Source organism: Danio rerio, chromosome 21 (assembly GCF_052040795.2).
Source record: "Danio rerio strain M-AB ecotype USA chromosome 21, GRCz13ab, whole genome shotgun sequence".
In the NCBI taxonomy this organism is placed as follows: domain Eukaryota; kingdom Metazoa; phylum Chordata; class Actinopteri; order Cypriniformes; family Danionidae; genus Danio; species Danio rerio.
This window is the reverse complement of record NC_141041.1, coordinates 38,629,739-38,647,683: the sequence shown is the minus strand read 5'-3', so window position 1 is coordinate 38,647,683 and position 17,945 is coordinate 38,629,739. Positions and strand designations below refer to the sequence as shown.

Sequence of the window (17,945 nt, the reverse complement as noted above, 5' to 3'; positions counted from 1 at the left end):
CATGAGACTGTTTCCTGTAAGATCCCAGTGACAGAGGAGTCCTCGCATTGATCCTGAAGGGCCAGCCTGTACACCAGCCGGTGTCCTCTCTCACCTGCAGCTTCTTCAAGATGGACGTCCAGCTTTCTCCAGCCTCCGGCGCCTAGACTGTAGGTCTGCACAAGTTGTTTGACCATATGGTAGTGCCCAATTAAGCCTGGTTTCTCTCAAGGTTTTTTTTATCCTTCTCTTTTGCTAATTGGTAAAGTTATTTCCTCCCCACTGGCTTGTATGGTTAGAGACTTGTGGAGATGCGCTATGATGGATTTGCTCTTTAGCGTTTGGGCTTTCAGCAATAAAATTTAAACCACACTAAACTGAACTAAACTAAACTGAACTTAAACTCTAAAAGCTGACACCATTTCAATTTACTATAATCTTCTATGAGAAGCTGCTTTGACACAATCTACATTGTAAAAGTGCTATAGAAATAAAGATGAAGTGAAATGAGTTTAATTGGAAAAAGTGAAATGCAACTGTTATTAATCAGTGGTGATTAGTTACAGTCATTCTTAAGATTTTCCAACTTAATAAAAAGGCATGCAATACATTTGGCTGGAAGAGAGGGACTTGAAATTACCTCTTTAATTAAAATGTATAAATTGAATGTTATTAAATCTAAATTTAAAGATAGTAAAACCACCTTTGATAAACAGCAAATTACGTAGAACTGGTAAGTGTGTGAACCTCCTACTACCTGAATGCTAAAAGGATGGACACCTACAACACCATTAGAGTCACAAAGACAAAGTTTTTGATGAAATAATTTTATGTTAAAGTTTTTAGTACAATGAAATTCAAAAATGCATTCTGAAAAGAAAACACAACAAAACAGGCGCTTAATCTCTTTGTGTCAGCAAAAACTGAAATGTGTTCCACTTACAGTATATCTAAAACAATGTAAATGATCACAGGATTCATCTTTATAATTCAAATAAGAAACAAATCCCCTGTGGAATAAATCTAAAAAGTAACAAAATAAAGATTTGGTCATGAGCCTCAGCATCTGATGGAGGGTAAGTTTAAAGCAGCAGATGAGAAATGGAAAATAAATAGAAAAAAAAGGGCCAAATAAACTTCATCTGGAGTTCACAATACTTCATTAATTCTAAAGCCATCAAACAATGTGATGGACAAGTAACACTGACCTGGAACAATGCGTGAATTGAAAATCAACGTACATTGCAAGAAAATAAAGACTATGACTGTTTTTTGTCAACGTAAATACTAGTTCAATTAGTTAGTAGAAATGTGTAACACCACTCCTGCAACCACCAGTGTACTTCGTATGTGTGGTGTGGCTTCAACTATTTTTTCTTGAACTTTCTAATCTTCTACTAATGTAATGGCTTACACTTTCCATATTACAAGTTTTGGATTATTCAAGTACTGTTAATAACCTTCACACATTTGTATAACTTAAAAGGTGGCCATCTCAAAAAAATACTGGAATTATATCTACAGATACAGTCTAAAGGGGGTCATGTTAGAGTGATTGTTAAATATATATATATCAGCCAAAATGTAAGAATTCAAACCATAAATAAAGCAGTAAATCAGTGAATTTTAAGGATGTGGTCATTTGTCCTATACAATCAGAAAAGTGAAAAAAAAATAAAAATAATTTACACCATGATATGTACAAAATGAACCCCTCTTGGACTTTAAAGTCACAGCATAAATAATGCATATCTTGAGGTCACTTATGAATTGTATTTGAAATGTTAAACAGGGCCATGATGAAAACAAGCCTTTGATGTTTGTTAATAACAAAGTGGAAAAACGTACCAAACTGCATCCTTTTTTAAAAAAATGTTTTTTTCCTTTAAAAGTATACAATAATATGCTTTGCATCTATTACAAAAAAAAAATAATAATAAACACTCTCTGATTAATAATGAACATGAAATAAAAGCAGATGTGTTTGTTTTTCTCTTAATGTACATGAACAAATGACTGTTCAAAAGAGATGGGACACTGGCTAGTTTTGTCCATATAACTGGATGCTGCTCCCTCATTTGAGAAGGTGCATTTGGACTGTTTTACTCTTGGGGTTAATCTTCATTTTCCAAAGTAGCCAAAGCTGGCAAAGGCATCTTGTTTAGGTTGCACCATGGAGGGGTTCATGCCCTGGCCAGTACCCATGCTGGGCATGCCTAGGGCACCTTGTAGGCCTATTTTAGCTGGTACAATATTTGTGCCCACTAGTCCTTGATTGACAGACATGCTTCCAATACCCACAGAACCAATTCCTGTGGTACCCATCGCCATTGTAGGAGGCGTGACTCCAACCATCATGGGGTTCATTCCTCTTTTGGGAGCAGCTGTTGAAGATTGGGCATTGAGTGTCATTCTGGCAAAATTATGAGTGACCATATGTAAAGGTGGCTGAACACCTAAATAAGAAACATTATTAGGGTTATTCATTATATTATGTTATGTTCAATTTCAATAAACACAGTTAACATGTTACTATTAAATCATAAAGAAAATGTTGATATGTTTAACCTTGCTGCATCATGGTATTGAGTGTGGGCTGTGTGGGTTTGGAAGGGTTCAGGCCTGCAGACAGGAAATCCAGGCTGATATTGACACTTGGGTCTGACCAGGTGGAAGGCATTGATAACTTGCCCTCCGACGTCTGTAGTCCCATCTGCTGAGGCAATAATTGACTGCCTATTGTCTGACAAAGAAAAAGCCATAGGTACATTTCTTTTACAATCTGTAGTAATATAAAAAAAGAAAAATGGCTTTTCTGAGGTAAAAGTGTTGTTTGTTGACAATATTTAGCTACTGTTACTGTTTAGCTACTAACATGTAAACAAAACAGTAATGATTGGTGTTGTATGATCTGCATTTAAATATGACGAATGGTTTCTTTCAATAATGTTCACGAAGCAATGCATGTCAGGGTACATTAAAGACAGTCAAAACTATATATGAGATGGACAGAAATCAAAAGATGAGATGCTATTTTAAATTAAAATTAACATTGGATACCAGATGGGTTACAAATAATGCTTAGGAAAGTTCTCTTTGAACGGGGAAAAAGTGGTCTGCCTGACAAGTGGAGAAATGTTTTCTGCGTGATTCACACCAGCAACATAAAAAAAAGCAGATAACTTTTTCTTCTTGACAGAACCATCAGACAAGGTGTAATGTGGGACATATTTTTTAAGGAATTACATTTTCACAGAAGGGCTAATAATTTTGTCTTCACATAGACACACAAACACACCTTGTCTGATCTGCTTTCACTTTATGTATATATATATATATATATATATATATATATATATATATATATATATATATATATATATATATATATATATCCTCCAGCTGTGTCCGCTTACCACAGAGGACTGAGATGGGACTAGATGTTGCGAAAAGAGCTGAAGAGAGAACCTTTCCTTTTTTTTCCTTTTTCTATAATGTTAAATTATTAATGTTAAATTATCTTTTTGTAATACAATCAAAAATAACAAAACGAATCTGACAAATTTGTTGTGTAACAATGAATGGCACAAGGAGAAAGTACTGAAGCACTGAAATGCATTTAATACTTTATAAAAATTTATTTTTTAACATGGAAGCTTAAAGACGACTCTCATTTGGAGAGAGAAGTTGCATGCATTGTTGAAGTCTGTAAAAAAAAAAAAAGAAAATCAAACCTGAACACTCCTGTGTAAATATCCTGATGGTTCTTTGGGTCTCATCTATCAAATCCGATGTTTATTTTGTAATTTCTATTAGATTCAAGTCTAGTGATTGGCTAAGCCATTTTACAGCTAGACATTTGTGTTTTGGATCATTGTCTTCCTTGCTGTCCACCCGTGTTTCATCTTCATCATCCTCTCAATGTAGATGTTGGACCGAAGCAGCTAATATTAATATACAATAACGTAAGACGGAGGGTTGCTATTTAACTAAATTTCAGCTGCTGTCTGGGCTTTCGCTGCCTTTACACACCTCTCTTTCTTTATGTGTTCAACACATTTTTCCCTGTGTTATTTAATATTATTACACATAACAAAACACAGAACACAAGTTTTTTTTTTTTTTCATTTATATATGCATATGCATATATGGATTTCTTTGGTTGTTACAAACAAAAAAGTCAATAGCACCTTTAAAAATATGTTTTCTGAAAAATGTATTCAATACTTATTTTCCTTGCTTAAGTGCCAAAGTATATTGACACTTTTTTTTGCATTATCCTTTTATACTTTTTGTATCTGCCCACTATAATGAAACATCCGTGATCGATTACGTAGTGGTAAATCTTTTCTCGTTTACCCGTTTTGTACTGTATGAGAACGTTTGAGATTACAGAAGTAACCCTTCGTTCCCCGAGGAGGGGAACGGAAGTGCTATACAGTGGATTTGATTTTGTAAAATCCACGTATGGGAGGATTCGGTTCAGAAGCCGATTGTCTGAAAGAGTATTGAACGGGCCAATGAATGCAATGAATTGGAAGCGTAAGCTTGCGCAGGTGTGCTTCATTGCCAATTATCCCAGCATATAAGCACACCTGGAGCGAGCAAACGCCATCCTTTTAAGCTGAAGAGACTTTCAAACAGCTAAGGGACAGTCATTATGGCGACGGAGTATAGCACTTCCGTAACCTCAAACGTTCCCCTTCGGTTGGGGAATTTCAGTGCTATACAGTGGATTTGATCTTGGAAAATCCACGTATGGAAGAACTATGGAAAACGGCATAATGACTGCACCTTACCAACGCCCCCGATGAGGGGATAGTCAAGCAAGCGTGACGCACCAGCATCATGGGAGGCGCGGTTCTCCAACGTGTCCCTGGCCCTAATTTATCCTACTTCAACAGAAGTTTTACGGATTTAGATATATTTTTTGGGAAATCGTGAGCGTCTAGATAATTCTAGAGAAATACGACAATACGTTGGGAAGCGTGCAATCCCGATAGGGAGAACGCTGCGGAGGCCATCCGCTACCCAAGGGGGGGGAAAGATGGCAGAATTTACATATGGACTAGCCCTAAGAAGGGGGAGTGCACATAGAAAAGTGGTTAGCGGAGAGGAAAGACACGGGTCCACCCAGGGGGGGACTTAACCATGGCGGAAAAAGCATATGGGATTGCCTAGTGGTGATCACGCATGGCAGGCACCTATACCCAAGACGCGGGCTGACCAGCAGGCAGACCAACAACATGGTGGGCCAGCAAGTGACTCCTCCGCTGAGTCAGTGCTGGGGGCCACTGAGAAATCTGCAGGGCTCACCTGACGGGGAACTTTACTGACAGATAAAAAGGCGCACGTATCTCCGTGTTAGGGAGAATGGTGCAGCAAGCGTGTTTCAACACCCTACCGAATTGTTTCCTCAATCACCAAAGGGTTACCTAATACCCTTGAGGAAACCGGCTCTACTCGCAGATTGTAACCTTGCAAATGTGTTGGGTGTCGCCCAGCCCCCAGCTCTAGATGCGATGCTCAGGATGAAGAGGATGCGATGCTCAGAGTGGAGTGCGCACGCACTATCGGGAGATGCGGCTCACCTCGGCTCTGATAAGCGAGAGAATGGCATCCACACTTAAAATCCACTTGGTACCAAAACTTAATTTCGATACGGCACTTCTCTGCTGCCGACCGTCATAACAGACGAAGAGCTGCTAAACTCAGAGTGCGGTCCGGATAATACGCAAGGCGCGAACTGGACAATAAAAAAAAGGGCTGGGTCTGCCTCTTCCGGGGGCAGCGCTTGCAAGCTCACTACCTGGTATTAAAATGGAGTGGTAGAAACCTTGGGCACATATCGCGGGTGGGGTCTCAGAACGTGAGAGAAAGCCAGCCCAATTACAGGCACGAATCACTGACCGAAAAAATGCCTCCGGGTCCCTGACCCTTTAATCGATATCAACGCGACCAGCAGAGCTGTCTTCAGGGACAGAAAAGATACTGAGTCGAGGATCGAAGGAATCTGACGCTGCTCGTGTAACGAGGGCCAGATCCTAAGAGGGCATGAGAGGGGGCGGGGTGGTTTAATTCGCCTAGCACCCCTGAGGAACGGGATGATGAGGTTATGCGTTCCCACGGTGCTGCCAGCCACCGCGTCATGAGAGACAATTACGGGGGTCTTCTCTGCGAGAGACCTCCCATACGTGGATTTTCCAAGATCAAATCTACTGTATAGCACTGAAGTTCCCCAACCGAAGGGGAACTGTTAATACTCCCACTGGTAGTCTTATGTGCTTTACAGACTCATAGGGGTGCCTTCTTGTGTCCAGCTGGGGTATCCAAATCTACTAAAATGTCTAGGATATGGCTTTTGCTTTCGCTTTCTGAAGCTGTTTAATTGCATACATACATGCATGCATGCATACATACATACATACATACATACATAATATATATATATATATATATATATATATATATATATATATATATATACATACATAATATATATATATATATATATATATATATATATATATATATATATATATATATATATACATACATACATACATACATACATAATATATATATATATATATATATATATATATATATATATATATATATATATATATATATATATATATATATATATATATACATACAGCTGAAGTTAGAATCATTAGCCCCCTTTAAAATTTTTTACATTTTTCCCAAATTATGTTAAACAGACCAAAAAAGCTTTTCACAGCATGTCTGATAATATTTTTTTCTTCTGAAGAAAGACTTTTTTGTTTTATTTTGGTTAGAATAAAAGCAGTTTTTAATTTTGTACAAAACATTTTTGGGACAAAATCATTAGCCCCTTTCAGCTATATATATTTTTTATTATACAATAACTTGCCTAATTACCCTAACCTGCCTAGTTAACCTAATTAACCTAGTTAAGCCTTTAAATGTCACTTTAAGCTGAATAGAAGTGTCTTAAAAAATCTAGTCAAATATTATTTACTGTCATCATAACAAAGATAAAATAAATCAGTTATGAGATATGAGTTATTAAAACTATTATGTTTAGAAATGTGTTGAAGAAATCTTCTCTCTGTTAAACAGAAATTGGCAAAAAATAAACAAATTGGGAGGGAGGGGGGGTTGATAATTAAGAGAGGCTAATAATTCGTACTTCAACTGTCTGAAAAATCAGAGCACATCACACCTGTCCTCAGATCTTTACACTGGCTGCCAGTTACATTCAGAATAAACTTTAAAGTATTATTACTGGTCTATTAATCAATAAATGGCCAAGGTCCTAAATACATAACAGATATGCTCACTGAATACAAATCTAACAGATCAATCAGATCTTTAGGATCATATAAACTAGAAATTCCAAGAGTTTAGTCAAAGCAGGGTGAATCAGCTTTCAGCCACTACGCCCCTTGCTGCTGAAATCAGCTTTCAGAAATGATCAGATGTGCTCCAACATTAGGCATGTTCAAATCAAGCCTGAAAACACATCTGTTTAGCTGTGCCCTTACTGAATGAGCACTGTGCTACGTCCGACAGATTGCAATATTATGTTTTCTCTTCTTTTTCATTCTTTTATATCACAATTTATCTGTTTTTTAATCATTTTTATTATTTGTTTTTTTTTCTTATACTTATTTCTTTTATTCTTGTTTATGTAAAGCACTTTAAACTGCCTCTGTGTATGAAATGTGCTATATAAATAAACTTGCCTTGCCTTGTATATGTATATAACTAATTAATCGCACCTTTTTTAAAAAATTTATCGCGATTAATCACATTTAAAATACTGAAACTTGTAATTTTGGCTATTTAAATGTAAAATTTATGTAAACGCAAGACAAAACTATTTAAATTCAAAATATTATTGTTTAATAGAATTTTTGTTTAACTTATAACACAGATTTCTTCATGTAAACAACATACCCACAATAAACCATCAATATCCTGGCTTGACAGCCATATTTATTACAGAAATTAAAACACAGGCATGTTAATGACATTTAAATTTCCAAACAATCAATGCCAATAAAGAAAACATTGATTTTCATGTTGGATTCTAAGTGGACTGCAAAAAAATGCCAAAATACAGAAATTGCAGATATGAAAAATGAAAAATTATAATAATAAACTATAGAATACAAATTGTTGCACTCATTGAAAAGTTTTATTGCTGTGAGATGAGAACATTAATTATAGAGTAGAAACAATTTTGCTTAATCCTCCTTTACATTCATCCAGTTGCTAGGAGTATCCCGCAAGTGCACAGAAACTCCCAAATGCCCGAAAATGAATGATAATTTCTTGCAAACCGGTCGTTAAATACATTGCACACCTCTCTCGCCCCTACTCAGATACGTCCCTCACTCCACCCCTGACACCCCTCAACAGGCCTGACACAGACACACACACAGACACACACACACACACAACGCGCTGCAGACGTTTTGGCCCCAACGGCCTTCCATACCGGAGTGACTCCCCTCAGATTCAACACGCATGATCAGGTTCATCAAATTTGCTTAAACTAAGCGTCCTAAAGTATTACTGTATTTCACAAGGATTCTGACACAACAACGCAAAGCATACGCTTTCGTTGCGTTTAATGAGGTAACACGCTAAACTTGGAGGGCGCATGCTGAAAGGCAGAGTAATGCCCTGTCTTTGACAGCTCGCGTCTTCACCAGAGACTTTCTGAGTACATTCACGTAAGACAACAATACTCCGTTTTTAATATGATTAAGATTATACTCTTATTAAAAGTCTACCGTGTAGCCTTAAAAGGAACCTTACCTTAAAGGAACACCGAGTCACGAAATGCGGAGGATTTTCTTTCTGTTCGCCATGCGGTATCAACTTACAACAGATGTCGAAAGTTAAAAATGAAACACCCGAAATTGCATGAAACTCTGGATAACCTGTGACGCAACTAATTGTTTTATACTGGAACTTGCCTTCAAAAAGTGCTTCCTTGTTCTTATACACATTTATTGCATGCTGAACACACGTCCACCACAACAGGAAGTAAAAAAAACCGAACTGCGTTAATTGCGTTAATTTTTTTTTTACGTGTTAATTATTTAAAATTAATCGCATGCGTTAACGCGTTAATTTTGACAGTGCTAATATATATATATATATATATATATATATATATATATATATATATATATATATATATATATATATATATATATATATATATATATATATATATATATATATATATATTCCAGCAGGGACTTAAACCTTCTTTCTATGGGACAACAATGGAACAGAAGTTATTTTCATTAACCAAACCTGATTACCTGTGATCTGGACAGAGCTGAGGTTGCATTCTGTGGGCACATGTTGAAGGTCATGCTTTGGGATGTGCTGATGCTGCTGTTGTTGGGGGCCATCAGGTCAAAGAGGTCAGCTGATGAAAGGAGGGCAGATGTTGGTGTGGAAGCAGTAGGAACGGACATGTCACTAAAGAGGTCTGGGATGGGAGATTGAGTAGTGGCATCAGGAGGAGTGGTAGAGACAGTGTTCCAGCCACAAAACTCACCATTACCAGCTGACAATAATACTAAGGAGACAAAGAACCATGAAAAAAAATATTACCTCACAGAGACACACAAACAGAGCTTGTTTTTTTTCCCTCATGAGACCAAAAAATGTCACCACAAGTTCTCAACCACACTGCTATAGTGAATATCAGTAAGTGTGATTATTCTGCCCAAGAGTTATAAAAGACACATGTGCATACTAAATGTATTCACAAAACTTTTAACATTTTTAATGTTACAGCATAATTCCATAATGGATTAAATTTATATTTTTTCCCAAAATTATTCAAACAACACCCCATATTAACTTCAACAACCCTAATCTATTATTAAAATAAAAGAAACCATTTAGAACAAACAATACAAGTAATATAATCATCAATTTTACAGTAAATATATTGCATAATTCCTATGGCTGGGCACAAGCAAAAAATATATATATATTTCAAGGTAATAATTTTATTTCCAAAATTATTCTAGATTATTTTACTCACAATCACTCCTGAAAATGATTCATAACAAATTTGCAAAGGATAAGCTGTTTCAAGATGACACAATAAAGAAAAATAAAGGCAAAGAAGGGCAGACTAATGACTTATTGTACTTAGCCATTTTTAATATTTCTGTAAGATCAAAAGGAGGAAACAGCTGAAAAGGCCAAAATGGCAGTAAAAAAAGGTAATAGGGGAGGGTATTATCTGCAGTAATTGAAATTCAAAAAGAACATGACAGAATCATTGAATTTGGTAATGGAATCTCCTGCCAAGCTAAATTTGGCAAAACATTACACAGGGGGTTGGATTCTATGAATGTGAGCATGCATGTTTTCAATCAGGAGGTTAATAATATCAGAATTAAATAGTGACAAAACTGTGAAAATGAAGGATAGCTTATTAAGAGGTGTTGTGTGACTTGGGTGCCAACAGGGTGAGAATGATAAGTTTATTCAGGAGCATCCTTTCATGTCAATGGGAAGACAGAAATACAGCATGCTTGCCCTATATCTATAACCCTTATGGCAAAATGAATTTCTTGAACACCGATCTTTTGTTGGTCAGACATCAGGACAAAGACAACATTATAATAAAGATAGAGCACCCCCTCTGAAATAATCCATGGTTCATAAAAAATGTTATTTTCCCCCCAGATTTCAGCAATGAACCATTTTTGAAGAGAAGATAAGTTGACAGTGCACGACAACCGTTTGCAAACAGGTAATACTGTCTATTCCTGATGTATCCCAACCTTAAAAGTAAAATTTTGATTTTCTGCATCTTTACCTCAAAACACTAGAAAAATCCTTTCATTTCTACTTAAAATTTGCCTTTCCACATAGTGGTGGCAGATAATCAATCTTTTTAAAGAGTTCTTCATGATTTACTCTAAAATGACCACGCTGTACCATGCATCAAATTAAGCGATTATATTTTTAAATATCTGAATAAAAGCTTTTTTCATTCATTCATTCATTCATTTTCTTTTCGACTTAATCCCTTTATTAATCTGGGGTAAAACAACTTATCCAGCATATGTTTTACGCAGCGGATGCCCTTCCAGCTGCATCCCATCTCTGGGAATCATCCATACACACTCATTCACACTCATACACTACGGACAATTTAGCCAACCCAATTCACCTGTACCACATGTCTTTGGACTGTGGGGGAAACCGGAGCACCCGGAGGAAACCCACACAAACGCGGGGAGAAAATGCAAACTCCACACAGAAACGCCAACTGACCTAGCCGAAGCTCGAACCAGCAGCCTTCTTGCTGTGAGGTGAGAGCACTACTTACTGCGCCATCGCGTCACCCCAAAATCTTTTTACTTTTCAAAATTTACTTTGACTTGTATTTCATTGCAGACAATTTGAACAAAGTATGTCATGTTGTCTGATCAACTTTATTTCATTTGTAAATATACTTCCTCTGATCAACTTTATTTCATTTGTAAATATACTTCCTCTCCTGTCATTCAGACCTGCAGCACATCCCAAAAAAGGAGATGGACAGGAGACAGGAGCAATTTAGGGTTCTTAATCAGGTAAATTGGTTAAACAATGACGTGGTTTGAAATATGTAGGGAGTCAACGGATCGTTCCAGAACCGAACAAGTCACAGACCATATTTTTCTTAAAAGATTGGTTGGTGCCTACATGTCTGAGCTTTGATTTCATTTTCAAGGCAATCCACAGGATGACTTGCCAGTTGGGATCACAACTGCGTGCTAATTAACTATTACACCTTAAAACAATAAGAGGCTCTACAATCAAAAACCCACCAAACTAGTAACTGAAAGTGCCTTTTGTTTCACGCCAGCGACCCATGTCTGAGAGGAATACACATTCTAGGCTCACAAAGAAGCAATCACAAGCTTCCAAACTTTAAATGGACATACAGTAAAAATAGTTAATTTGAGTAATGTATGTTTGCTTTATGTTTCTGTAGGTTTTTGTGTGTACATGTTCCATGTGTTTAACAAAAACTGTTATGGATAGTTATTGAGTTATAGCCCTCAGTGACAAATTAAATCTACAGAATGTTTGTGAAATACTTCATGTTTGGTATTGATTGAAAGCTAGGAAAGTTTCAAATGCATTGTTTTATATGAAGAAACCATACTATGAAAGGTGTCCATGTTATGAGACTATATTTTAACAACTATGCTATCAAAGCAGCACCGACACAATTTGCCAACCCGGTCTTCTAGAGGGCAGAATTGGGGTGTGACCCCACCCCGCACCTTCTCTGATTGGACAAGTATTATGTAGACCCAGCCTCAACCAAAGCCTATAAACTTTGAACAAAGAAATTTCATCGCTGTCTTTTGCCGGTCATCTTTGCCAGTCGTCACCGCCGTCGCTGCCCATACGTCGCTCTTTTTGTGGTGTGGCCATTACATCGCCTCGCCGGAAGCCTCGTTACATCACGGAGCAGACCGCGACCTTCACTTGCTGCCGGCTTGACCCCCGATCTGCTTGTGCAACCGCTTCAACAACAAGCCATCGGGTCAACACATCAAACTCTGAAACTCATCGTAACTACAGAAACCCAGGAAGGACTTTGAACGCTAGCAACCGACTTAGGAAACCCCTCTTCACCGACAAGGGAATTCCATCACGTCACTGAAGTTGCTACGCTGACCAATCAGCTTCGCCGGGATTTCCCTTTGGACCAGTCGAGGAAACCAAAATTCCATCAGAACGCAAGTAGCACAAACAAGGTTTCTATCCATTGTTGAAACTAGTGTGAATTATGTTTAAGTAGTAAAGAATAGTGAAATTCTCTGCTTTTATGGTTTCTCTCATGTTGCAATGCTAAGAACTTAGCAAAGACTAGAAGATGAATCCACTCAGTCAAAACTCTCCTCAAACTGCTTGTGCGTGTGTGTATGTATGTGCATTTGTTTGTTTTACGTAGATTAGTACTTTGTGTTATAGAGTAGCAATAAACTTTTGTTTCATTTTAAGATCAGTGTTGGTGTGTTGTGTGCTTTATAAGTTAATGTCTCAGCTTCAGATACTGCTACCTTGCTCATTAAATAATTAGATACTGTTCTTACATTGTTATTGTTGGCCACGTAATAATATAATACAGAATTGCTTAACTAAACGTTCTATTTGCTGGACAAATACTTAAGTTAAGTGTAAGCTTTAAATAATTCTTTGTGAATCATGTTCGAATCTTTGATTCGAATCCCCAAAGTTTAAACATGAGTTAAACCAACGACCTGATTCTTACAAATATGTGAAGTCAACAAGTGATTGTAATTGTAATTTAGTAAAAAAGCACCATCCAAGAAAAGGATAGTTCTTTAGAAGTGCAAGATAATTTCGATTTCTTAATCCCTTGATTCCATCATGGAGTTGAATGTTTAAGATGAATGGACACTCGTGTCTTTTCTTTTTCCGAAGGAATCCAAAAGAAAAAAAAAAACAGATACCATGCAAGTAGGAGGGTGTGGGGGACCCCTAATAGTATCTCTGGGGGATAATTAAGAATCAAGATGGGCAACCCAAGCAGTGCAGACATGTGAATTGACCAGGTGTTGCCACAATACGACAACTGGTCTGCAGTGAATGTATAACAGAAAGTTTAGTGTATCTGAACTAATCAAATACGCAAATGTATTAACTTTTGTTGAATGTGATCGGTTACTAATTAGAAACACAGTGTAAATTTAATGATCACTTGAAATTGGAGTCAGAGTAAATTTGGATCAAGAAACAAACAAAATGAATTCTAATCAATAAGATAATTATTTTCAAAAGTGCTAGAAAAGGCTCACACGCATAAAACCTTCAACCATTTACCGGAATCCATCACTGGGCCGATAGAATATAACCCTTACAGGAGCAAAAATTGGCAGAGGATCACCAGTTTGCCAACACATTCGTTTAAAAAAGATATATTGAAATGTTTAAAACAATGTGTTTCAAAGAAAGATAGGAAGACATTTGGATATTTTCCCCTCAACAATGCATAACATAATTAAAAGAGTCAAGGAATCTGTGTGCATAAAGAACAAGGGAGCAAGCCTAAACTGAACAACCATTATCTCCGATCCCTCAAGTGGCACTGCATCAAGAATTCTCACCACATGGGCTAAAGACTACTTTGGGAAACCTTTGTCAAGTATCAAAATACTTACAGGTTACATCCACAAATGCCAGTAAACACTTTACTGTGCCAAAACAAATCCCTATGTTAACAGTGTCCAGAAGCACCATCGTCTTCTCTAGCTTTTGAGGCATCTGGGATGAACCATCACACAGTGGAAAAGTGTAATGTGGTCAGATGAATCAGTGTTTCAGGTATTTTTGGGAAGAAATGGAGGCTGTGTGCTCTAGACCAAAGAAGAACGGGATCATCCAGACTGTTACCAGCAACCAGTCCAAAAGCCAGGGTCTCTTGTGGTATGGGGTTGTGTCAGTGCCCTTGGCAAAGTTACTTTTTACTTCTGTGATGGAACCATTAATGCTAAAAAGGACATAGAGATTTTGAAGCACAATATGCTGCCTTGTTTTCCAAGGATGCCCATGAATATTTTATTGAGGCAATGCAAAACAACATTCTGCACACATTTCAAAGTTCTGTCTGTGGAGGAAGACGATACAGGCACTTGCATGGCCTGCCTGCAGTCCCAACCTGCCTCCATGAGAAAATGAGTGGCACATTTTGAAGTGCCACTGCGACAACGAAGCCCTAACAAATGCGACAACAAAGCCTGAGTACTGTTGCAAACATTAAGAATTATTTGCAGGAAGAATGGGACAAAATTGCACATAAAGCACTTCTTCTCCTGGGGCCTGTTTCAGTAAGGAGGTTCAAACAACTCGGAGTTTAAACTTGAACTCTGAGTTGATTTACCGAGAGAGTAATAACTCGTTCAGTTAGGTCAATAACTTTGAGTAGACCAACTCAGAGTTAAGCACGCACACCGTGACTATAAAAAGGCATTATCAATGGAGCGCAGATATTACGAGTGACCATGGCAACATCTTAAAAAAAGAGATCACCATTTCTTTCTCCAGCTGAATTTGATGTGCTTATGCAAAGTTATAGCAAATATGAGCGTATATATTTCAAAAGAAGCAACTATCAGTGAAACAGAGACAGTTAGCCTGGAAAAACAGCTGCTCAAGTAAATGCGTAATGTTACATTTAAAATATTTAAATAATTAAGTATAATAAAATAAGTAATGTAATGTGTGATGTTTATAATTTTTTTCCAAACTTTTATACACGTTAATCAGTTTTAATAGATTTAACAGTGCACTTGTGTCTGCCTTTTTTACTGATCAAGTGATAGAGTTTGATATAACATTTAGAAGGTAAGTTTAGTAAGGCAGTACTAAAAATTATTTTTAGAAAGAATAATTAATCTAGTTACAGTACATGTCGAAGGTCAGTGAATTTAAGCTAATTATTTATTGTTGTGTGTGTGTGACTAAAAGGTAGGCAATATCTATATTCTCATCCAAATATATTACACAAATTTATGTGCAAAACTGGAATATTGCGTAAAAGATGCGAAAAAAGCAATTTCCATCCAACGAGTCAAAGAGAACAAAATCGTCACTTCCTGATTAACTGGGGCCAAATATCAACAGTAAAAACAGAATTTATTGAGGTAGAAGAAGCTGCGTCATTTTTTCTTTATTTAATAAATGTACTTGCGCCTCAGAAGACAATGCTGACACACAATGAACACGTGGGGGCGTTTGAAGCCATGAGAAGCGGAGACTCTTGACACGCTCCAGACGCTCTGAGGTAATTAATAATATACACTAATACTGAAACAGTTAAGGCATTTTAAAATGACTAAAACAACATTTAAGACGTGTTACAGTGTGCTCAGCCTTCTGGTTTGTCCATTCACACACATTTTCATCATCAAATTATGACCTTTTTGTAATGTACATACTGTACTATGTTCAGTAAAAGTGTTTACATCGTAGTTTATGCGCATATTTTCTATCGAATAAAAGTTTATCCTAATCAATTTTTATGCATATTTTCAAAAATTATATGTATCATGACGTTTCCATCAATTGTTTTTATGCACATCTCTAAAATGAGCATTAAAATAGGTGGGTGGAAACTTAAGGCTAAGGCGAGAAATACTGCTTCATCTTTAAAAAAGGGGAGGAGACCAACAGAAACTCTGAGTTTAGAGAATAAGGGTGCTTTCACACCTGTGAATCGATTCAGTTGTTCCGAAACAGAGATTAAAATTGTTACATTGTTGCTCTTTGCTCTTGGAGCGGTTCGCTTTCACACTGCAAAGTTTCTAATCGGACCAAAAGAGCTAAAACAAGTCACGTGCGAGTAAACTCTCCTTACATTGGTCAGAGTGTCAGGGTTTATTTTGCAGTGTCACGCTCAGCTGTCAGGAGAGGTGGTGGTTTGGTGGTGATTGACAGGGTGCGCGCGCGTGACGTGTCTGAGGGAGAGACACGGTGGGGAGGGGGAGAAGGGTGCGCAACGATGCCTATTTGAGGACTGGGAGAGAGACACGAGATTACCGGGAGATCATCACTTGTTTGCGGGCATCCGGAGACTCGCGAAACTTCCAGCCCTACTCATAATTCTCTCTTCATATAGCCGTAAGCCTATTACATATCCATAAAACACTGTGATATAACCGCGCTCGGATCGGATCGCTTTCTCACTGTAATCGAACCGCTCCAGGGTTCGTTTCAATCGAGCCGAGACCACCTCATTCAAGCGATCTCGGAGCGATTACTTTGGCGCGGAACAGAGCGCGATTGCCCTGTTCACATATGCCAATCGAACCGCGCTAACTGGGCAAACGAGACACGTTCCGAAACAAAAGTGTAGGTGTGAAAGCACCCTAAAACTTGCTCCTGACCAGGTTAGGTTCAAAGAGTAAGTTGCCACAGTAACTGACTCTGAGTTAAAGTTACCTCACTTTCAGAAACAGGCTTGACTTACCCTGCTTTCTCAAGTTTAACAAACCTGCCATTTTGAAACGGAAAACCCAGAGTTTCTCTCATTTCAGGGTTAAAATACTCTGAGTTTTTACTTAACCTCCTTTCTGAAACAGGCCCCTGGTGTCTTCAGTGCCTAAACATATTTTAAGTGTTATGAAAAGGAATGGCAACATTAAAAAGTTTAACGAACATTTTACAAACATTACAACCTTTTTTGAAATGTGTTGCAAGCACCAAATTTGTTATGAGTTTATTTTGGGGGAAGAACAAAACAAAATAAAACAAAAAACAAAACAAACACAAAACAATAAATATCATGAGGAACACATTAAATAATATTTGTTGTATTGTCTTAAGTAAGAAATCACTTATGTTATAGAATTTTCCAAATTTCCAATTTATCCAGCATATGTTTTACACAGCGGATACCATTGTTGCTGCAACCCAACATTGGGAAACACCCATACACTCCTGCATTTACACACATACACTACAGTTAATTTAGCCTGTTCAATTCACCTACAGCACATATTTGGACTGTGGGGGAAACCGGAGCACCTAGAAGAAACCCCCGCAAACATGGGGAAACCATGCAAACTCCACAGAGAAATGCCAACTGACCCAGCCGGTATTCGAACCACACAGCCTTCTTGCTGTGAAGCAATCGTGCTACCCACTGCACCACCATGTTGCCACAGCATGTCATATTCTAAATCAAAATATAGTCAGTTAAATAGACTTAAGCATTAATTAAGTTGTTCAATTGTAAAAAGAAATGAAAGACTGTTTAAACAAGTGCTAGCACAGACAAAATTAAAAGTTAGTGTCAGTCATTGTAACTCAAATGCAATGTAAAAAAACAGGAAGGGATTTGCATTGTCAATACTATGATGCTAAAGTTAGTATTTCCCCAGATTTCCTACTGCGCTTTTAAGCCT

The 17,945-nt window shown here is 37.4% G+C and overlaps 1 protein-coding gene across 11 annotated transcripts in view; it reads right to left on the bottom strand.

The window, feature by feature from the left end:
- Positions 1–790: 790 nt before the first annotated feature.
- clint1b (clathrin interactor 1b) overlaps positions 791–17,945 on the bottom strand; it is a 100,378-nt gene continuing 83,223 nt past the window's right edge. For 4 of the 11 annotated variants that reach the window (XM_087301757.1, XM_087301759.1, XM_087301758.1 and 1 more), the window contains exons 10-12: positions 9,309–9,571; positions 2,548–2,722; positions 791–2,435 (exon numbers count right to left, since the gene is read on the bottom strand). In XM_087301757.1, the coding sequence (XP_087157883.1) occupies positions 2,101–2,435; positions 2,548–2,722; positions 9,309–9,571 (773 nt within the window). In that variant the 3' untranslated portion in view covers positions 791–2,100. The remainder of the gene's footprint in view (positions 2,436–2,547; positions 2,723–9,308; positions 9,572–17,945) is intronic. The other 7 variants (XM_087301761.1, XM_087301764.1, XM_087301762.1 and 4 more) reach the window with 2 other exon arrangements.